This window comes from Myxocyprinus asiaticus, chromosome 22, assembly GCF_019703515.2.
Source record: "Myxocyprinus asiaticus isolate MX2 ecotype Aquarium Trade chromosome 22, UBuf_Myxa_2, whole genome shotgun sequence".
Taxonomy (NCBI): Eukaryota; Metazoa; Chordata; class Actinopteri; order Cypriniformes; family Catostomidae; genus Myxocyprinus; species Myxocyprinus asiaticus.
Window position 1 is genome coordinate 17,765,503 of NC_059365.1, and position 23,760 is coordinate 17,789,262.

Consider the following 23,760-nt stretch of genomic DNA (forward strand, 5'->3'; position numbering starts at 1 on the left):
CTTTCCCATCTTTTTCAGTTTGCTCTCGCTCTCTGTTCCTTTCATTCGGTCGGATATTTATAGCTTGGGAGAAGTTGGTGGAATGTAGACAAAAATTAGAGCGCAAACTAGAAAGAAAGAGAGAGAGAGAGGAGACAAGGGTAGAGTGAAAAAGGGAGGATAAGACACACGTCTACTTGGAAAATTTGTTCACTTTTTTGCAGTGTCTAAATATTTAAACTGGAGATACTCGTGGGCTGATTTTATGATAGAAATGAGAGGCAGCGAAAACACTGGCATTCTTACTGCTATTACACCTTTGCTTCACAAACTCTAACTAAAGTACAAGTTAATAACTTTTTTGTTTTTACAGTAATAAGTTCACAGTACCAGCAGAGTCAAAGGAAAGGGATGTCAATCTAAGATTAACTAAGATTATTTAACTAATTAAGATTAAGATTAACCGTCACGGAATTGAAAATATAGTGACTGTTTTCAAACAGGTTTACCAAACACTCCCCTGATAGCCCAAATACATCACCCAGACGTGTATTTGATGTGTGTGTTTGCATCTGGAAGACGTATTTTTTACGTTGTTTGCTCATCTGCAATACTTCTAAAAGATGTATGTCAATAAGTACATCTTGATGTCTTATTCAGCATGCTGAACATCTTAAAAAGATCAGATTTAAAGACATTCTAAATCATAAACATCTCAAAGACATCTGCTGAATGTCTTATTGTCTTTGAGATGTTTATGATTTAGAATGTCTTTAAATCTGATCTTTTTAAGATGTTCAGCAGATGTTAACTAGATTGTGATACTTTCCAGATGAGAAGATCTAAAACAGACATCTCAGAGATGTACGTGTGCTAACTGGGTCCCCCTGTCTGCTACTGATCAGAAAACAGATAGTTCTGTCCCAAACCTACGCCATTTGTTGAGCCAAAGTTGCTGTGTTGGCCTGGACGGATGCTCTAAAAACAAAACAAAACAAAACAAAACGGGCATGTTCCCCTGGGAGATTATTCTTTTTTTTCCTTTTTTTTTTTTTGCAAAAACAACACCAAAGCATTACACATTTTCTAAAGTATGTGTTGCATTCGTGTAACTCTTTTCTACAAATAATTTCTAAAAGATGACATAGCACTAGTTGAAATTTCTCAAAGTTACTTCTCAAATAAGTAGCTATATGTTTCACTTGATTGTAGGTAAATATCCTCTTAATCCAGCAGTCTGTTTGTTCTCTGTGTTCTAAAGTATCCTGAAATGGTTTTACTGTGTAAGAAAACGCTCCACATCATTTAGTGCACGAGTGAGCTCTCTCAACATATCGGACTGAATTGCACATCGATTTAGACTGTTTTGATAAGCCGTTTGGCCAATTCACTGAAAAGAACCAGCTCAATTAGTCTGAGCTGTATAGCTGCAGGCACCACTGGTTGTCTCTGCATATTAAAGCGATGTTCACCCAAAAATGAAAAGTCTCTCATCATTTACTCATCCTCATGCCATCCCAGATGTGTATGAAAAATATCTTAGAAAAATATCTCAGCTCTGTAGGTCCTCACAATGTAAGTAAATGGGTACCAAACTTTTGATGCTCCACAAAGCACATAAAGGCAGCATAAAAGTAATCCATACTACTCCAGTGGTTCAATCCATGTCTTCAGAAGCGATATAATTAGCGTGAGTGAGAAATAGATCAGTATTTAAGTCCTTTTTTGCTAGAAATCCTCCTCCCTGCACCGTAGGTGGCAATGTCCAAAAATGTGAATCACCAAAACACAAGAAGAAGAATGTGAAAGTGAAAGTAGAGATTTATACTATCTTTTTCTCACCAATCCCTACCATATCACTTCTGTAGATATAGATTTAACCACAGGAGTCTTATAGATTACTTTCATGCTGCCTTTAAGTGCTTTTGGAGCTTCAGAATTTTGGTACTCATTCACTTGCATTGTATGGACCTACAGAGCTGAAATATTCTTCTAAAAATCTTTTGTGTGCAGCAGAAGAAATAAAGTCATACATATCTGGGATGCATGGCATGAGGGTGAGTAACTGATAAGAGAATTTTCTCTTTTATTTAAGGATAGTGATTATATGAAGCCATTTATTATCACAAATCACCCAAATAGCCCTGATCAAAGGTTTACATACACTTGAATGTTTGGCCTTGTTACAGACACACAAGGTGACACCCACAGGTTTAAATGGCAATTAAAGGTTAATTTCCACACCTGTGGCTTTTTAAAATGTAATTAGTGCCTGTGTATAAATAGTCAATGTGTTTGTTAGTTCTCACGTGGATGCACTGAGCAGGCTAGATACTGAGCCATGGGAAGCAGAAAATAACTGTCAAAAGACCTGCGTAACAAGGTAATGGAACTTTATAAAGATGGAAAAGGATATAAAAAGATATCCAAAGCCTTGAAAATGCCAGTCAGTACTGTTCAATCACTTATTAAGAAGTGTAAAATTCAGGGATCTTTTGATACCAAGCCAAGGTCAGGTAGACCAAGAAAGACTTCAGCCACAACTGCCAGAAGAATTGTTCGGGATACAAAGAAAATCCCACAGGTAACCTCAGGAGAAATACAGGCTTCTCTGGAAAAAGACGGTGTGGTTGTTTCAAGCAGCACAATACAACGATACTTGAACAAAAATGAGCTGCATGGTCGAGTTGCCAGAAAGAAGCCTTTACTGTGCCAGTGCCTCAAAAAAAAAAAAACACCTTGACAAGCCTCACAGCTTCTGGCACACTGTAATTTGGAGTGACGAGACCAAAATAGAGCTTTATGGTCACAACCATAAGCGCTATGTTTGGAGAGGGGTCAACAAGGCCTATAGTGAAAAGAATACCATCCTCACTGTGAAGCATGGTGGTGACTCACTGGTGTTTTGGGGGGTTGTGAGCTCTAAAGGCACGGAGAATCTTGTGACAACTGATGGCAAGATGAATGCAGCATGTTATCAGAAAATACTGGCAGACAATTTGTATTCTTCTGCACGAAAGCTGCGCATGGGACGCTCTTGGACTTTCCAGCAAGACAATGACCCTAAGCACAAGGCTAGGATGACCCTCCAGTGGTTACAGTAGAAAAAGTTGAAGGTTCTGGAGTGGCCATCACAGTCTCCTGACCTTAATATCATCAAGCCACTCTAGGGAGATCTCAAACGTGCGGTTCATGCAAGACGACCAAAGACTTTGCATGACCTGAAGGCATTTTGCCAAGATGAATGAGCAGCTATACCACCTGCAAGAATTTGGGGCCTCATAGACAACTATTACAAAGTTGTCTAATTTAATTTTTTTCTTTGTTGCCATGTTTTGTTTTATGATTGTGCCATGCTGTTGTAACCTACAGTTGAATATGGATCCCATAAGAAAAAAAGAAATGTGTTTTGCCTGCTCACTTATGTTTTCTTTAAAAATTGTATATATATTACCAATTCTCCATGGGTATGCAAACATTTGAGCACAAGTGTATATCAACATCTAGAACATTATTATTGCTAATGTTCAGAAACATGCTTTATATGCAAGACTAAGGTGAAAGACGGATCTATGAAATCAGTATAAGTTATAGCTATCTTACTGTAGTTGTGTCAAGTCACTAAGTCAATTGCTCATTACTTATGTTGGAAACATCACATTCAAGCATTACAACATGAAGAAATAAAGATTGTTTTGCACTGCAAATGACAAAAGGGCAAACAAATGTGCTTGCCATTACCCTTGTACCAAAAAACGTGGGTGATGTGTTGGGGCTGACAGCTGTCATTACACACTATTATTGCCAAAACACACACATACACTGTGCCACCAAGGCCTGACAAACTGTGACCCCCTACTGCTTTCCAGACCTCCCATGGGCCCACACACAGACTACACACCCACTTCATGCATGTCATGCACCCACTTGCTCTGGCTCACGCCAGATGGGTCAGTAAATCATGGACAGGTCCATTATGAACCATAGAATGCTGCATATAAAGCTGTAGTAGCCTGACAGGATATGTAAGCTTCAACATCCTCTGGCCTGTTTACATGTTCTGCTTGCGTTTCTATTATAATCAAAATATAGTACATAGATATTTTTTATTTTTATTTCCAGGTTTAAATTGATATTGAATCCCAGATTTTCAATGTGGACTCATACTTTTAAACCCCACTGTATATGCTGTACAAAATTAAGACAAAAAGCATTTATACAAAATGTATTAGTCACATAGTTAATGTGACCAACAAAACCTGTGGTTCTCTGACTTCATACATCCTCTAAAAACAACCTTGGGACCAGCTGTTTAAACAATAACGGCATAAATGGCTAAAAAAAAAAGTGTTAGTCTTAAAGTTAGTCTAGCATCATTTGTTTAAAGATGCCACTAATGCAATGACATTCATACGTTTTTAGTGTTGCTTCAATGTAAAAATAATTCGGGGTATAAGTGCATAATCTTAATAAGAACCTAATCCAGATAAGCAACAAATGAACTTTTCATTACCAAATTTTTCATGTTTTGTCAATCTGTTTGGCCACAGAAACCCACACAGTAGAGTTAATAAAAGCAATGCAGACATGCTGTGTTTATTTACAAGGCATACACTTCTGGAGGCCAAGGGGTGAAAGAATGAAGCAGGGATAAAGAGAGCGGGTGGGGAGGTGTAGAGATGGACAGCTGGTGGTGGGACACATTTGGGAAAAGATTAAAGAAAAAAAATGATAAACAGGTGAATTAAACATCAAGCCAAAAATTCATCAGATACATAAAGGGAAAGAACAAGAGTGAAAGGAGATTCGTCACTAATGGTAAATTCTAAGGATGCAACTTTTGATAACTCCCATGTATCTAGTCCAGACACCATGGTGCCTGAGTGAGTGAGAGAGAGAGAGAGAGAGAGAGAGAGAGAGAGAGAGAGAGAGAGAGAGAGAGAGAGAGAATGGGTCACAATAATCTGTTTGGAAATACAATCATTTTTTAGTCTTGTAAGAGCTTGTGCAATGTGGGTTTTTTTTTTTTTTCTTTTCTTTTTTTTTTTTTTTAAATAAAATAATGCATATTTTCCAAGTGATTAGTTGTGTCGTGTTTTGGGTTTTGTAAACAGAAAACCGCATGCCACTGTTGTTTAACCACACAAATGACAGGACAGGAAACAAGGGTGACTACAGACAAAACAATGCATATGCAATACAGTGACCCCCACTGGTTGAAAAAATAATTTCACCAAAACAAATATCTCCCTAAACCGCAAATGTACAGAAACACTGTTTATCCATAGAAACACTTACTTGAAGGTGTCCAGTATATGTGCTGAGTTAGTATAATGGATTAGGTAAAGGTTCACGTCTATTGATGTCCATCTGTCTGACCGACAATGTTCAATAAACTGTGAAGAGAACAAGGAATTAAGGCCTTATGGCAACTTTTAGAGCACGTCAGATAAAGTTTTTCTACAAGGTCAGTTAAGAAATCGCGGACATCTTTTGCGTTGATTAATTTTGCAGCGATATTCACAAGGCTCCTTGAGAGATTCTATAGCAGGATAGCAATATTTTTACATCATATAACATAAATATATTGCAAAGCATTGATGCACAGAATGAAAACAAAATTGTCCCTAAAAGTGAGCTAAATCTGACAAAGCCTTCATCTGGTGATGTCCTCGTTTGGAAAAACATTTAAGAAATTACCAATTACCAATTCAAAATAAATTTGAGTTTTCTCTAAGAAAATGTTTTAGACATTTTAATTTAGAGTTAGGGTTAGGGGTAAGGTTAGGGTTTGGGTTAGGGTAAGTCTGTAGTCATTATAAATAGCTTTATTAACTCTTTAAGCTCTGAAGGTCTTAAAAGATTTCCTGTTTCAGTTGCATGCCCAAAATTAAAGGCTTATAACTACAAAAAACATGAAACAAAGAAGGTCAATTGGTTAGTATAATTTTAAGGAAAATGTTAATAATAATAATAATAATAATAATAATAATATAGATTATGATAAATTATGAGACTCAGCCAAGAAACTGCTGAAAAATAACTTTTTTTCTTTCTTTTTTCTATTCTTTTTTTCTGATTTGACATTTATCTCAGGGTGTCAGTAAGATAGCTCCGAAAATTTGTTCCCAATCATGTCACCTGTAACTGAGTAAAATTTTGTGTTGATATGACAAAGCAATCAAACATTACAGCATTAAAAATTATATTAATCCTTGTGTCCAAAATGTCTCCAGGTGCCCAAAAGCCTCTCCAAACAAATAAAACATAATAATTATACATAAGAACTAATTGCACATGCAAATACAACAATGACTAAAGGTATGTTCTTTCTCCCCAAAGCATGCAGGCCTGAGTAACAAGATCTCATTCAGTTCCATTCTGTGTCATTTGAGCATTCATTGAGTCTGTGTAATGTATTTGCCTCCATCTCCTGGTGGCATGTTGTAATTAGAGTGAACGATCCTCTCTGCCCATATTTGGATGACTTCCACCTTTGGTTGCAGCGATCTGAATCCTAATATGATTGATTTAGCATTCCATGATGCTGGACAACGTACTACATCATTTCCGATGAAGTCATCTGATGCAGGAAAGCTATACATGTTTTTAGCCAGATAGCACATTATGTAGGGTGGGGTGGGGGGGAGGGAATCACAGCCCATAACCACATCCTCCACATTTTTTAGCAATAAATGCATTGAGTTAATATGCGCTATTAATAAAAATTTATACCCTTTCTTATATGCTGAAATTAGAACTTTCCTGACCCCTGACTTATAAAAAAAACCATAGGCACATTTTCCAACTTAAATTAGCGATCTGGAATGATTTCACCATAACACCAGCTTAAATACGGGACAAATCGCGTCCCGTATTGATTCAATACAGGACGCATAATTTTATCTTTAAACACAGGACGATTCCATATTTTAAGGGACGGGTGGCAACCCTAACTGTGAATAGCTAATTTGCACGAGGACACTTTTTAGCTATTTATTGGGAACGAATGATGAAAGCAAGTACCATAAACTCCTGGAAGATTCAACAAAAATCCACGCCAATGGAAACAGACATGGAAAGGGTCAAGCGGATCCACGACTATGTGAAACAAAACACTGACAAGCCTGGAGACCAGCCAGTTCTAGAGACACTGGGTAATAGCTCAGCAAAAAATAAAATAAAAAAAGCAGTAAGAATGGATATACGCCTGAGATGGTCTCTAACAACACCTTGCTAGCTGCAATTAACAGGATTGAAGAAACACAACAGTCATTTTTGGAGCAATTGCTGTTTGTTGAGAACGCTGTGAAAGAAATCAAAGAGCAAGAGAGTGGCATAACGGCAGGATGGATACAGCGGAGGTGAAATTAACAGCATTAAGTACGGAAAATAAGTTGTTGCGAAGCATGGTGAATGAACTCAAGGCTTATCAAAGACGCTGGAATCTGAAAATATCTGGAATCCCGGAGCAGGATGACGAAAATGTAAAAATGACAGTAATCAAGCTTTTCTCCAGCATTTCTCTTACCATCACGGACTCCCAACAAAACTCAGTGGATGTAGCTCACCGACTGGGTCCCAGGCCGAAAAGGGGGAATGGTCTATATAATCACGCCGTATTATTGTGCAGTTCTTAGCGTGACCACATATGGACCGATGCAAAAAAATTCCAAGGTTCTCAAACAAAAGAAAATAAAAATCACAGAGGATTTGACACAGTACATGAAAGATGCAAGAGCCATGTTATGCCCTCTGGTGGAAGAGACCAGACGGCAGAGGAAGATTCAAAGGCCCCTTTGCCATTATGGATGGCAAAAGATTTACAGCTGATGACATTGAATAAGGTGAAAAACATTCATTCGTTCTTAATACGAACAGTTTTTATGCTGGATGTACATAATTTGTCATTTTTTGACAAAAATGTTCAAGGGGCAGCTACTATTTCCAATATTTTGTTTTATCCTTGGATGCTGTCCCAAGTTCGAATCCAGGGTGTGCTGAGTGATTCCAGTCAGGTCTCCTAAGCAACCAAATTGGCCCAGTTGCTAGGGAGGGTAGAGTCACATGGGGTAACCTCCTTGTGGTCGCGATTAGGGGTTCTTGCTCTCAATGGGGCATGTAGTAAGTTTTGCATGGATTGCGGAGAGTAGCAAGAGCCTCCACATGCTGTGAGTCTCTGCGGTGTCATGCACAACGAGCCACCTGATCAGATGCGCAGATTGACTGTCTCAGAAATGGAGGCAACTGAGACTTGTCCTCTGCCACCCGGATTGAGGCGAATTTATATATACAGCTTTAGATACATTTGGATTTGGATTAAAATGTAAAAACATGGTTCGAACAAAGGTATAAGTAGCAGTGTTGCCCTTGCAGGAGGAACTTCAAAACGTTTTGTACTTAGTAGGCGTATACGACAAGGTTGCCTGATTTCCCCTTTCTTATTTTTGATTGCAGCAAAATTATTGAATCTTAATAAAGTGAATTGTATTAGTGCTGAGTGTATAAGAATTTGTGAAAATATTGTCTTAATCAGTCAGCTGGCAGATGACACATGTATTTTTCTTAAAGATGAAAACCAGGTTCTGGGTGTTATGGATGGATTGGAAATCTTTTCAAAAGCTTCCGGCCTTCTAATTAATAGGGACAAGTGTGAGATACTAACTGTTCATGAATCTTACAAATCTTCTATTTGTGGAGTGAAAGTCAAACAATCAGTGAAATACCTTGGAATCACAATCAACAAAATGGCTCGTGAAAGACTGGATGACAACTTTTCTCCTAAGATGCAGAAAACAAAGACTATTCTCAATAGATGGCTTCAGAGGAACCTAACCATACAGGGACGGATACTGCTCTCGAAAGCTGAAGGCGTTTCAAGAATGGTTTATCCTGCCTTATCTTAATATGTTGACTCTAAAACATATTCAAATTCATTTGGAAAAATAAGACTGAAAATATTAAGAGGAAAACAATGATTAGAAACTACGCTGACGGGGGCTTTAACGCTATAGATTTCACAACCCTTAACCAGGGGTTAAAATCAACTGGGTTAAACAGTGCCTGTTAGGTGGTAATGCTCCCTGGTTCTTTATTCCAAATTTAATATTTGACTGTTGTGGTGGCTTAAGATTTTTCTTGGGTTGTAATTTTAAGTGTAACAAAATTGCCCATCAAACTAGCTAATTTCCACAAGCAAGCATTGGATTCGTGGAAGTTAGCTTTCAAGCATAATTTTCACCTCATAGATGTATTGTATGGAACAATCAGTATGTTTTGCATAGAAACAGGACCATATTTAGCAAAAGTTGTGCTGAGAAGAATTTTATTTTTATCTCAAACTTTATTGAGAATGGCGGGAATCCAATTAGTTTCGAAAAATGTATCGAAGATAACAATGTTAATATCACTCGTATGGAGTTTTCAAGGTTGATTAATGGCAAATCAATTAAGCTTCTTCATTTTATTAAATCCTCGCTACAATACTCAGCGCTAAAGGAAGAACCACCTTGTTTGATGATAGAAGTAGTTTTTTTTTTAGATTGTAAGTGCAACAACATGCATACAGTATTAGAAAAACATTACTTTCTACGACCAGTGTTGCTCCAAAAGCAATGGTTTTATGGCGACAAAGTTATCCTTCACTATCTTTTCATAATGTCTGGACTGTACATAACCTTTTTGTAATACCAAACAAGGTTGGAGAGATTCATAGTGTTCAGAATGTTCTTTTTGTGGTTCTGAAATTGAATCGGTGCCTCATCTATTTTTTAGATGTTCCTTTTCAAATTCATTCTGGACTGAGATCTCATTACTTATTTTTACTTCCTTTAATAATCTAAATGACATCAAAGAAAAATGTGTCCTGTTTCTATTCTGTAACACTGATTCTGCTCTCTTAGACAATGCTGTCAAAATCCTGTGCTTGTTGGGAAAATATCATATCCACAAATCCAGAGTGATAGCATCTAAACCTAACTTTATTTTATTTCGCTCCGAGATAAAAGGTTTTGCTGATTCTCTGTGTAAACTTAAAAGAAACAAAAAAGCCTTTAAAACATCCCAGATATTAAATAAGATTATGAAGTCTATTATGAATAGAGATACAATATTGGGATAAGGTTTTTCTCCCTTTATTTTATTTTATTTATTTTTTGTTTTCCTTTTGTGCCATCACTTTATGGCCCTCGTACATATTTTTCTGGAAATTGTCTGTACACATGTATAGTATTGTTATATATTTTTTCTGTTATGTATTGTTACATGTAAACAGTTAATAAAAAAAAAAGTCTGCCAAAACAAAAACTTAATAAACAATATCTTGATGCATTTATATGTTAAAAGGTCTCCAGTTAACTATGTGTAGCAAAGTGTATGTATGTGTACACGCATATGGGATACAGATGAGGGCCAGTGTCATGATCAATTGAGTCCACCCGGTAAATCGAGTCCACATATGACATCACCGCGATTCCATTGGCTCAAAGAGCTAGTAATGGGTATTCTATTCAGTGCCTAATTAAAAATCTTACACATTCACTTGATGGTATATGCAGTTTTAACTATGTAAATACGACATTTAATGTCTTTTAAATCATATGTTACACGTAATAATATATAACTGAATTTATAGATTGTGAAATTAAAGATGTGTTGTTGTTTGTGTTTTTCAGTTAGCCTAGACTTCAATGACAGGCACGATAACATGATAGGTTTTTACTCAGGCATTACAAATGGTTACCACCATGGGGACTCGATTTATCGGGCAGACTCAATTTGTCATGACACCAGGTCACTAAAGACCCGAGATATACATTAAAGGGTTAAAGGGATAGTTCACCAAAAAAATTATCTTATTATTTACATGTTTATGACTTTCTTTCTTCTGCACAACACAAAGATATTTATCTCAGCTCTGTTGGTCCATCCAATGTAAGTGAATGGTGACCAAAATTTTGAGACTCAAAAAATCACATAAAGACAGCATTAAAGTAATCCATAAGACTCCAGTGTTTAAATCTATCGCTGAATTCGGAATTGCATATACTGCCATACTACTCTTACTATTTCTGCCATAGACAGATATGGCAGAAGTAGTACAAGTAGTATGGATAGTATGCAATTCCGAATTCGGCCTATGTCTTCAGAAGCCACTCCAGTGGTTAAATCCATGTCTTCTGAAGCAATGCATTCACTTTGGATGAGAAACAGATCAATAGTTCAATACTTTTTTTACTATAAATCTCCACTTTCACTTTCAGAATGTAAAAGTGAAAGTGGAGATTTATAGTAAAAAAAGAAAACTTAAATATTTATCTGTTTCTCACCCAAACCTATTATATCGCTTTTGAAGACATAGATTTAACGACTGGAGTCATATCGATTAAATTTATGTGATTTTTTTGAGCTTGAAAGGTCTGGTCACCATTCACTGTATGGACCCACAGAGCTGAAATATTCTTCTAAAATTCTTTGTTTGTGTTCTGCAGAAGAAAGTCAAACACATCTGCCATCCCAGATGTGTATGACTTTTTTTCTTCTGCAGAACACAAACAAAGATTTTTATGTCAGCTCTGTCGGTCCATACTATGTTAGTGAATGGTGAATAAAGCTTTGAAACTCAAAAATATCACATAAAGGCAGCATTAAAGTAATCCATATGACTCCAGTGGTTAAATCTGTCTATCATGAGGGGTGAGTAAATGGTTTTTGGGTGAACTATTCCTTTAATGCACAACTAAATAAAAAGAAATCATGACACCTGATAAAATGATAATGTAACATTTGTTAAGTACATTGACAATTACATCATAAAAGCAACTATAGACCAATGAAACAGGTAAATGTATCAGTTGTTCTGGCTATCCCTATATCCTGTGTGTTTCATATTCTGACTAACTCCAGAATGTTTACTTATGTCAGCTGTGTTTACATGTCTTGATTTTCAGATTATCCCCTGCCAGTTAAGGGAGTCTTTCTTCAATTGCCAAGACGATTAGACTTAATGGCCACAGATGATAACATTCTGTGCTCACAGCTTGTTTTATTGCATTATTAACAGTTAAAGAAACGTAATTAAAACAATCTCTGCATGTTGTTAATTAAATATGAAGCATGTAGACTTCTTAACCCCTCAAAGTAGTTTGTTCAACATAAATCCTCTGAAATTCCCTACGTTTCCCACCCAAATTGCGTTTAACTCTCGCTGAATCCAGCAAAAGTGTATTTTTGACACCGTCTTTGTTCTCCCATTGTCTTGCATGCCGTTGCTCACCCCTCCCTCTCGTTTATCCTAAACTCTGGCCTGTTTCCATTCTCAGTCCAGCAACCCCCCTCTCACCCCTGGCCCTGGTTAACACCCCACATTGTTATGGCCTCGTGGTCACAATTGTGCAGGAGTGCAGGGCGGAAGGATGTGGCTAAATACTGTGGCTTAAAGCACAGACAGAGCTTTTGTCACTCTTTCCGTTAGTTTTGTGTGTGTGTCCAGTGTGTATGTGGTCTCATCTTGGGGAGTTGGAAGACCACATCCATTGATATTTCAACAGGGCTGGTGTACAGTACAACCACGAATAGCCTTAACTGTGAATCATCAGTGTAGTTTAAGTGTATTGTGAAGCTTTGGACACACTGAACTGGAAAGCATTGTTTTTAATTGAGTACAGTACAGATTTTACTGTAAGGGAAGAGGGGAGGGGGCAAGAAGAAAGGGGAGGAAAGCAGGAGGACATGGGGGAAGACATCACTGCCTCCCCAACCACCACATCGCCAAAGGAAACATTGTAATCTCAAGGAACATCTCGCCGAATTCCTCAGGAATTTTCCACGACGTGAAACTGTAGGCTATAGCATACATTCAAACGTCGTAACATTTGGATTATCCGACATTTTTCCCGACCAAACGCTGCAGCACTAACCAGCCTGTCCTACATTTCGACTGTTATTTATTTATTTATCTATCATATTCTCAACTGCTTTTCCAAACGTTACCTATTGGATATTTTGCCTGTTTTAAAAAGTAAACAATAATTTGGTGATTGACAAGAATGCAGTGGAATGGGTAAAAGCTGTAGGGCGGAGAGAGGCGGATGGAGAAACGACAGCAACGGACATTGTGATCCCTGATAATACTGAAGAGAAGAGATGCTCCACTACAGGGATTATTTTAAACCTCCGTGTTAACCTCTCATTCCTTCCTGAGGACCACAGCAGAAAGAAAAATAAAAAGTGATTGTGCTTCAATAATTCCCAGCACCAAAATACTGAGAAATTCATGTCGCTAATTACGATTTAATGCACTGAGGAGAGAGGTAGGCCTACGTTTAGTGATGACTTTGTTGTTTACATCGTCAAACATGGCAAGGAAGGCTCTTACAACGAAGAATAGTGCATTGTGATTTTTACTCTCAATATAGGCTGGTTATAGTGGACATATGGACATGGATGAGGAATGCTGAAATTCATTTGAAGTGGTGACAGACATCTCGTGCCTCGTAATACTGTAAATATCGAACTATTTAAAGTGACAGGCCTTTCTGTGAAATGTTGTATGTTCATGACAATATGGGGAGCGACAGTGAAATATTGAACCGGGAGCTGTCAAAGATGTCTGATGAGGACTTGCTGGCTTGTTCTAAGGAAGAACTGGTGAATCGGTTACGCAAAGAAGAATCGGAAAAGATGTCGGCTCTCATACAGCGCGGGCGGTTAATCAAGGAGGTCAACAAACAGCTGCAGGGACATCTGCTTGAAATCAGGGAACTCAAAGTCATCAACCAGCGGCTTCAAGAGGAGAACCAAGAACTCAGAGATCTATGCTGCTTCCTGGACGACGACCGTCTGAAAGTGAAGAAGCTCGCGCGAGAGTGGCAACTGTTCGGCCATCAAGCGGCCAAAGTGATGCGCGAGGACCTCGGCGGATACCTCAAGAAACTCGCCGATTTGGAGCGGATGCAAGACGGCCTGATGAAGGAGAATCTGGATCTGAAGGAACTTTGTTTGGTGCTCGAAGAAGAGTGCGTGAGCAGAAGTGATTCCAGCCCGGGTGGCTCCACGGATCTCAACATACCGTGTATGGTTGCCCGGGACCTGGGTGATGGGAGCTCGAGCACTGGTAGTGTGGGCAGTCCAGACCAGCTGCACTTGGTGTGTTCACCAGACGACTGAGGGAGAGGAGCAGAGCCATATCACTTTAACCCTCTCTCTTTATGCTGAGACGGACTTTATGTCTGCAAACTCAGAGGGACAAAGTAGTTTACATATCCTTGACAATGACATCTCGGCTATTTCAGTCGAAATAGAATATGAAGACATATGAATTAGGCTAGTTTACTCAAGGCCTTTTGATGCCATAAGTACAATTTTCTCTATATTTCATCAATCAACATTTTATATTTGGCGAATCTTTGAAACTTGAGTGAAAATATTTTTCTGATCGGGTGGCAGGCAGAATATTATTCGTTTTAAAGGGATAGTTCACCCAAAAATAAAAAATCTCTCATTTACTACCCTCATGCCATCCCAGATGTGTATGACTTTCTTTCTTCTGCTGAACATAAACAAAGATTTTAAGAAGATTGTTTTAGCTCTGTTGGTCCATAGAATTCAAGTGAATGGTGACCAGACCTTTCAAGCTGCAAAAAAGCACATAAAGGAAGCATTAAAATAATCCACAAGACTCCAGTGGTTAAATCCATGCCTTCAGACGCGATATGATAGGTGTGGGTGAGAAACAGCTCAAACATCCATATTTAAGTCTTTTTAAGCTATAAATCTCCACTTTCACTTTCACATTCTGAAAGTGAAAGTGGAGATTCATAGTAAAAAAGGATTTAGTTATTTAACTGTTTTCTTGCAAAGTGATTGCATTGCTGCAGAAGACATGGATTTAACCACTGGAGTCTTGTGGATTACTTTTATGCTGCCTTTATGTGCTTTTTGGAGCTTCAAATTTCTGGCCACCATTTATTTGCAATGAAAGGACCTACAGAGCTGAGATAAAAATCTTTGTTTGTGTTCAGCAGAAGAAAGAAACACATCTGGGATGCCATAAAAGTGAGTAAATGATGAGAGAATTTCCATTTTTGGGTGAACTATCTCTTTAAGCTTTAAAGTGACACCATTTCCTTTCAAAATCAGTTCCATTTATTGTATTTGTAGCATTATTTGAATGTATGTTTTTTTCCTAGAATGTTGCTGGAATGTTTCCACTCATCTCTTATAGGAGTTGTAGATAGGGTTAAGTGTAGGTTTAGTTTTGGGGAAGACATTTTAACACACTACTAATGTTTACCAGGTTTTACTGTGCACTGATCTGATGTTTCTCCAATGATACACTACAACAGGGCTGAAATGTATCTTGAATCTTTGAAGATTCAAATTTTAAAGCTGATTAGAGCCATATACTATGTAGTGATCTTTTTAAGATCATATACAAAAAAAGCACTAAATCATTTTCAACAATGTTTGGAGAGGAAAGGGTATTATCTAAGGATTGTGCAAAGTGAAGCCTCCAGTGTAAGCAGATCAGACTGATTTTTTTGTGACATAATATGGCTGTATTTTGGAGGCCGAACAATGATTCACTGAAAATGCACGTTATTAGGATGCTTTTTTTTTCTTCTTTTTTTTTAAACACAGTATGACAGTTTTGTTTATTTTGAACTGGACAGTATAATTCACTAGATGTAGTGATGTGTGCTCCACTAAACGATGTTGTTGTGCTCTGCACTGAATTCAAAATTAACCTTCAAACTTTTGCATTAACCCCACTTTTTGACATAACCACGCAGTTGTATTATACAAAGCTTTTTGTGTTCAGTTGTTGCTTTGACCAGACTTTGACACATGCTGAATTGACACACTGATATTTGGAGGGGAAAACATTGACATACATGTACTTTTAAAATATTGTGATAGATATTGTTATTATAGTTATTTTGGTTGGATTTATTGTATTTGCTGCATAGACCCTCCTACATAGGATTGTTCTGTTGTACATTTTTTCAATTCTAATATCATGACCAGTATTATTTCAGTGACTGCAGTTTTATAGCTACAAGACCCAGTTCTCTGATTAATTAGCATTTGCTTTTTCAAGCTATGCTCATAGTGAATGGAGTAGCTTTAAATACACTTGACTGAGACACCAAGTTCGGTTCTGGTCTTTTTGTGTAAGTCTGAGTTTCTTTATTTTTTTAAAAAAGAAAGAAAGAAAAAAGTGATAGGGCACCCACAAATGACAATTTGTCATCATTCACTTACCCTCATGTTAATCCGAACCATATGACATTCCTGATACCATGAAACACAAAAGGAGATGTTTGGCAGAATGTTAGCCTCAGTCACCATTCACTTTTATGGAGGAAAAAAAAAAAGATACAATGAAATTGAATGGTGACTGAGACTATAACATGCTGCATAACATCTCCTTTTGTGTTCTATAAAGGAAAGATAGTCATGCTGGTTTGGAACAACATGAGAGTGAGTAAATGTTGACAGAATATTCATTTTTGAGTGAATTGTTCCTTTAACGAGGCCTAAGTCATGCCTTTACTGAGGTCTTAATTTGTTGATGTATCACTGGTTTATTTTTGGCATGCTGTTTGCACAGCAGCAAAGCCAGAACAGTAATACTTTCACTCTGCAGGGCACACAGAGGTCCTTACAGCAGAACATGTGCTCGCTGGTTCACACAGTACAAACTCTATCTCAATCATATGTTCTCAAAGCGATTTACTTGAAATCAGAGAGGTAACGGAGGCTTAGTGTGCAAGTAACAGGCATATATTTAAAATATGACTTAGCCTCTTCCACCTTATATACCCTTTCTGTTTTTTTTTTCTTTCTAGATGCTGATAAGGATCTATATTGAGTGACATATATATCATAACAATTTAACTCTTTTTGTCATCAGGACATCCTTGGAGGAAGGGGCACACCCCTCCTTTCCTCCCTCCTCATACCACTGTGTTGAGAGGGACTCACACTCTAAAATGTAATTTACTAAAGATCTGCTTTAGTCATATTATTCAACTGTGTGCCTCCTGAAATAAAGTATTACAAATACAGGCCCTTGAAAAGGCCACATATCAACTTCAACTGCATCATAAATACACTATTGGCACATTTTCTCATGGATAAAAGAGGAAAACATAGCTTTGAGGCACACAAGTAGTTACCAAAAGAGTTCAGAAGTTATTGAAGGATTTTATTTTGAAAATTATTACTGTTAACAGCATATATTTTCAGTCATTGTTTATTAGATGTTATAGCATGCAACATTTGTCCTTATTCAAGGAACTATCATAAATAAGTAAAAAGTTTCATTTAAAAAATATACTGTAGGTTTTCAAAAATAAATAGAAATCTATACTTGTGTGATCAAGGCTAGTATAGTCTAACATATACTGTAGTGTGCTCAGTTCATCATAAAGTGAAGATCTTAATAAATTACTACTGGCCTGTGAACATCATACAACTTTGTACTTTATAGAAAAATGTGCTATGGAGTAACCACTGAAGTGTTCAACCAAGTATCTGTTAAAATATAACTTTGCAACCAGTGTAACAGTGAAATTGTTATGGAAGTGCACATGCCCAGTGTTCTATTGTGGTGTTGCAGGTAGGCTACATCCCTTCAATTTCTTTTAAACTAGCTTATTCGAATGCACTTATAACTCATTATAACTCTGTATCATTTTAAACTACAATTAAAAACAAACAACAACAAAACACAAAATAACATTATGTGCACTCACATGGTATGTTACGGTATAACCAAATAAAATTAGGTAATACTCTAATTTAGACTCTACCATTTCTATAATTGCTAACAATAAAAATAAATATTTTTCCCTTTTTTTTTCAAATAGGTTCCTTGAAGTAAATCTTTTGCTAGCCAACCAGATATTTAACTGCTACAGTACCACCACCAGTCTATGTATCTATTAAGAAATATGAAGTTGAAGTAAATGAATATGTGAATAACAATATTATTAATTCTACTACAGTCAAATGTTATGGGCTTAAAGTGATAGTTCACCCAAAAATGAAAATTCTCTCATTTAGTCACCCTCATGCCATCCCAGATGTGTATGACTTTCTTTCTTCTGCTGGACACAAACAGAGATTTTTAGAAGAATATCTCAGCTCTGTAGGTCCTCACAATGCAAGTGAATGGTGACCAGACATTTGAAACTCCAAAAAGCACATAAAGGCAGTATAAAAGTAATTCATAAGACTTAGACTTCAGAAGCAATACAATAGGTGTGGGTGAGAAACAGATCAATATTAAAGTCTTTTTTTTACTTTAAATCTCCACTTTCACTTTTACATTCTGAAAGTGAAGATTTATAGTAAAAAAGGATTGAAATATTGATCTGTTTCTCACCCAAAGTGATTGCATTGCTTCAGAAGACAAATTAAACCACTGGAGTGCTGCGAATTACTTTTATGCTGCCTTTATGTTGTTGTTTTTTTGGAGCTTCAAAGTTCTGGCCACCATTCATTTGCATTGGAAGGACCTACAGAGCTGATATATTCTTCTAAAAATCTTTGTGTTCAGCAGAAGAAAGTCATACACATCTGGGATGGCATGAGGGTGAGTATATGATGAGAGAATCTTAATTTTGGGGTGAACTATCCTTTTAAAAATACACTCAGTAATTGTTTGTTTCACTGGCAGACCTGTTGGCATGGATGTAGTATCACACAAAAGCATTGCCATTGTAGAAATGTCTTATTCACAGGCATATTTGGCACCCATGATTAATTTATTGAGCCAAAAGTCCAATAACAGGGTTACCAAGATGAAGTGAGTAGTATTCAGCCGGTCATGTGATCTCAACAGGTCAACTCCCATGAGGCGACCCGCCCCACTTATAGCAGTTAAGTCTTCATCAGATGCGAGTGTACATTATTTAAAAAGAAAATTATTTCAAAAGTACTATATACACTTTGTGTAAAACTTTTGTAATGGGGAAAAAATTACTGAGTGTACCTTAAAAGTCAGTCAATTTTCTTTTCAGTGTGAAATCAAACGGTGCACTACTGATTTCTGTCTACTTCATATAAAGGATTCTATTACCTTCTACTTTGCAATAGACATTCTTATGTGCACAGTTTACATTTACATTTAGCAGATGCTTTTATCCAAAGCGACTTGCAAATGAGTTTAACTTGTTAGTGCTTCTGTAATCTTATAATGCATTGACGTTGCTTGATAAATACCATTAATAAAGGTAAACACAGAATACACATTTAAAAGCATAACACATGCAGCACAGTTGTACTTGTTATGCTTTTATGTAGTACTAAGGACATGTATGGCATTCCTAAACAATCTAGATGCAGAGTAGACGAGTAATCATTGGGTGAGGATGGTTGGTGAATTAAGAGAATGATCTGACTGATCTCCACTGCTGCTGCTGCGACGATGAGCAACACCACACGGCTGAGGGTTTCGAGAAGACCGGCTGGCACCGTGCTGGGAGGAGGATGGACCGAGAGTTTGGGATAAAGCAGCAGAGCTGGTATCCAGCGAAGAGGAGGGATAGCTGAAGATCAGGCTGGCAGAAAAAGGAGTCAGAGAAGGAGTGGAGATGAGGACAGGGGTATGAAGAGACTCAGATTCCAGGGGTACACTTGCAACAGAGGAGGCTGGAGCTGGAGGTGGGATGATTATTTTGGGTTTGGGTTTATTAGGCTCGGTGTGACTCTTTGATTCTCCAAAGGGTCCAGGAAGATCGGGGTCTACAGACTCCATCTTGATGGCACCCAGGGCAGGGAGATCAGTGTAGGAGTCAGAATCAGAGTCAGAGTCTTGGACTTTGCAGATGGGTCTATGGGCCTCAAGGACCAACTCAAGCTTCTCTTTTTGCTTCTGGAGCTCAGCGACCTCCTTCTGCAGACGTGATTTTTCATCCTCTAAATGGTCAGTTTGCTGTGAGGAGAAAGTTAAAAAGTTCAATTTAGGTCCATGTAATATTAAGAAATTGCATTATAGTAAACACATGATATAAAAATCATCTTACATTTTGCAATGTGTCAGTCAGTTCACGGCGACGATTCCTGCATTTTGCCGCAGCCATTTTGTTTCGTTCCCTTCTAATCCTTCGCCTCTCAAGCTCCTCATGGGACAGCTGAAGTGGAAAAGGAAATCAAATGTAAGAAACATGTAAATAATTTAGGGGTCTTTAAAAGGTTAGTTCACCCAAAAATGAAAATTCTCTCATCATTTACTCAACCCAGATGTGCATGACTTTATTCTATATTTCAGCTCTGTAGGTCCTTAAAATGAAAGTGAATGGTGACCAGACCTTTCAAGCTCCAAAGAGCACATAAAGGCACCGTAAAAGTAATCCATAAGACTCCAGTGGTTAGATATCTTCAGAAGCGATATGATAGGTGTGGGTGAGAAACAAATCAATATTTAAATCCATTTTTACTGTAAATCTCCACTTTCACTTCCACATTCTTTTTCTTTCATTTTTGTGCATATCGCGACTTACTGGGCAGGAAGGACAATTTATAGTAAAAAAGGAATTAATAATGATCTGTTTCTCACCCACACCTATCATAATGCTTCTGAAGACATGGATTTAATCACTGGAGTCTTATGGATTACTTTTATGCTGCCTTTATGTGCTCTTTGGAGCTTAAAAGGCCTGGTCACCATTCACTTGCATTGTATGGACCTACAGAGCTGAAATATTCTTCTAAAAATCTTTATTTGAGTTCTGCAGAAGAAAGTAAGTCATTCACATCTGGGATGTCATGAGGGTGAGTAAATAATGAGAGAATTTTCATTTTGGGGTGAACTATCCCTTTATCAGGTGTCTGCAAATATTTGTTTGGTATCAAACAATTTTTGTGAAAAACTGCTGTGACGAGACAGGAGAGGAATGAGGATCTAAATGCAGCCTTTTTTAATAAAACAAAAAAGTAAACCAGGTAACTCAGAACATACTGAAACAAAACACAGGGAACAAAGCACAGCGTAATACAGATGAAGACTGACAAAAAAACCAGGGGGAAACAAAGGCTTAAATACACAAGGGAAAACAAGGGAACCAGGAACACTTGGGGAAACAATCAGGGGAAAACCAATCATGAAAAGAAACTACAAAGGACTACAAAACTAACAGGAAACAGGAACAGGGAACTAAACCGGAATTTCAACATAAAAGTCTGAATCTGAAGTTCAGCTAAATGTTTCATTTAAATGTGGGAAGGACAATGTATGAAGTAAAATTAAAATATAATTTTCTCTAATGTTAAACTACTCTCATTTAAAGATATTTGACTCTGTGTACATTAATGATGATAAATGTAGTGGCTTTGCAATGTTTGTTTCATAAAAAATATATGTAAATAAATATATTAATATGGTATACGCATGTTATTATAGGCCAGGCTTAAAATGCAGCACTCAGTTTTATAAAATCTGTATATGTATCTATCCACCAAGGGGTCCGTGGCCTTAATAAGGTTGAAGATTACTGATATAATTCATATTCATTAAGTTGTCAAACATTGTATACATCTGTAATAAAATGTAATTTAATTATAAACAGGGATGCAAACTCATGACCGGTGAAAAAGTTGAGAAAGTCACAGCAGGTGTTCTGGATGTATAATTTCTGCTGATTTGTTTGTAGTGTTTAAAGCTTTTTTTAATTACTTAAGCTTAAAGTAACCCTTTTAACCTTTTTTAAAGAAAAATTAAGAAATTTTCACCTAACAATTCTGGCAAATTAGCTTCAGAAAAGGTGACTTTACCTGAAAGGTGAGTAGTTTGCATCCCTGTATAAAACCCACGGTCATAAACATTGGCTACTCAATTGACACAATTTGTATAGTCGATTACATAGTGGAAATACTGCCATCTAGTGAGTGAGATTTGCATTGACTATCTCAGGTTTTCAATTTTCACCTCTGTAAAAACTCTCTTATGATTCCAATTATATTCCGTTAATTAAGTTTTCGCTCTCTTTGTTTGTGTTTGCATCATATTATGAAATTCCTGCCCTTTTTTTTATGAATAACCTGCGAACACCCTAGTGACTCGGGTATTAGTCATAATTTTAATGCAGTGAATCATATGATATACCATTTCCTGTCTCATTATTTTACTCTCACCCAGCCATACCCAATGGATGCATGAGTCAGGCAGGTTTTCAGTTAATTTTGAATTAGCATCTCTGCCATGCCCTCAAATTCATGTGGGGCGGATGCTTTCTTATTAATAGCATATGGAGAGCTTATAACATCTAGGTTACAGTCCTATTGCACATATACCACATTAAAATTTGCAAAGCTCACACTCCCAAATAAGCCCAATTGAGCTTCACACCCTATATGTATCAGTAACAAGTCTGTACAGCCAGGTCACATGTATACACCCTACAGACTCACAGCAGGGTATTACACATTGTCTGATTCTGTGTCTGGCACACTTTTAATTCATCATGTCTCATCTCTAGAATGATAAGCGTGGATGAATTTGGTTTTATAAGTGAGCCAAGAGCAAAATGGGGAGGATGACAGATGAACGTGGTGATAAATCACGAGTCACCCAGAGCCCCATCACGTTTAACAGACTAGTCCTGAATAAGACTTACATGTTCATAATTTCTGCTTGTTGTTGAGCTTCCGACACCAGTAGCTGCTCTAATAACACCTGGTTGGAATAGATGTGATTGACTAGGGTGAGGATTCATTGCAGGCACTCTAGGTGGCAGTTGGTAGGATGGTCGGAGTGGCCTGGATGGTCCTGCTGAGCCCAAAAGGGAGGGCTGAAGCATCCATTGAAGATCCTGGTTTGAAGTTATAGCATTGAGACTAGGAACAAACTGACTGGATCCTGCCACGGAATACTTTTGCTTTAAAGTACAGAAGACATGAAATATGTTATCACAAGAGCAGTAAAAGGAATTTTCTGAGCATTAGCATGATTTTAAATACAATAGATATACAACTCATCATGATGAGTCAAAAGCCCATTGTTTTTGAAATTGTAGCAACCTAGAAAATTGTAATACCCATAAAGACCATAACATTTTTTGATTATCATTCCTTATCTTACTATTATTACTGTCTGGCTCCATTTTAGCCACAAGTTCTAGTATAATAAGTGGGTCATAATCATAAATAAACATAATGATTTCAAAACATTGTACTGTAAATGTACATTACAGGTAAATGTTTGTTTGTTTTCCTACCAGAATTAAAAAATGCAATTGAAAGTATGTTCAAATTATGTAAATTATGAAAAATTGTTAAGATTTGATAAGGTAAAAAGACGCCTACCTGTTGTTGTTGTTGTTGAGTTGTGCCAGTGGCTGTAGTGAGAGACGCGGAGCTCGAGCCTGATCCAGAGCTGTTTTCTGGGAAGGTCCGATTGATTCCTCTGCCTTGGTTTCCGTAGTTGTACATGTATGCCGTTGAATTTGTAATAATCCAAATAAAGCGAGTTGCATAAATCAGTAAGACTCTCTGTCACTGTTTTCTTTTCTGTGTCTGCTTTCCCGAAAGAGTCCTCCAACTTATATGTGCGACAGTTCACGTGTAATCCAAAAGCTAGTTAAAAATCGACCTTATTGCAGAAAACGGTAGAATCCACCACGGCGCACCTGGGGGAGATTAGAAGTTTCTATCAACGTTAAAGAATGTCATATTGCTGAAAGAGATAGAATAAAAAGGAACAATGTTTTACAACTCCTGTAATAAGTCTCTGTTTTCTCTACCAAGCCGTTGGCTCTGAATGTTCACGAGAAAATA

At 37.3% G+C, this 23,760-nt stretch overlaps 2 protein-coding genes across 2 annotated transcripts; one reads left to right on the top strand and one right to left on the bottom strand.

Moving 5' to 3' along the window:
- Positions 1-12,496: 12,496 nt before the first annotated feature.
- On the top strand, positions 12,497-16,275 carry LOC127413098 (coiled-coil domain-containing protein 85B-like). The gene has a single exon (XM_051649967.1). It carries the CDS (start codon positions 13,522-13,524, stop codon positions 14,143-14,145), a length of 624 nt encoding a protein of 207 aa, XP_051505927.1. The 5' UTR covers positions 12,497-13,521; the 3' UTR covers positions 14,146-16,275.
- An 892-nt stretch (positions 16,276-17,167) lies between these two features.
- LOC127413093 (fos-related antigen 1-like) lies at positions 17,168-23,760 on the bottom strand. Its single transcript, XM_051649959.1, has 4 exons — positions 23,290-23,760; positions 22,602-22,862; positions 20,013-20,120; positions 17,168-19,921 (listed from the first exon to the last, which is right to left on the bottom strand). The coding sequence occupies exons 1-4, from the start codon at positions 23,413-23,415 to the stop codon at positions 19,346-19,348; spliced, it is 1,071 nt and encodes a 356-aa protein (XP_051505919.1). The 5' UTR covers positions 23,416-23,760; the 3' UTR covers positions 17,168-19,345.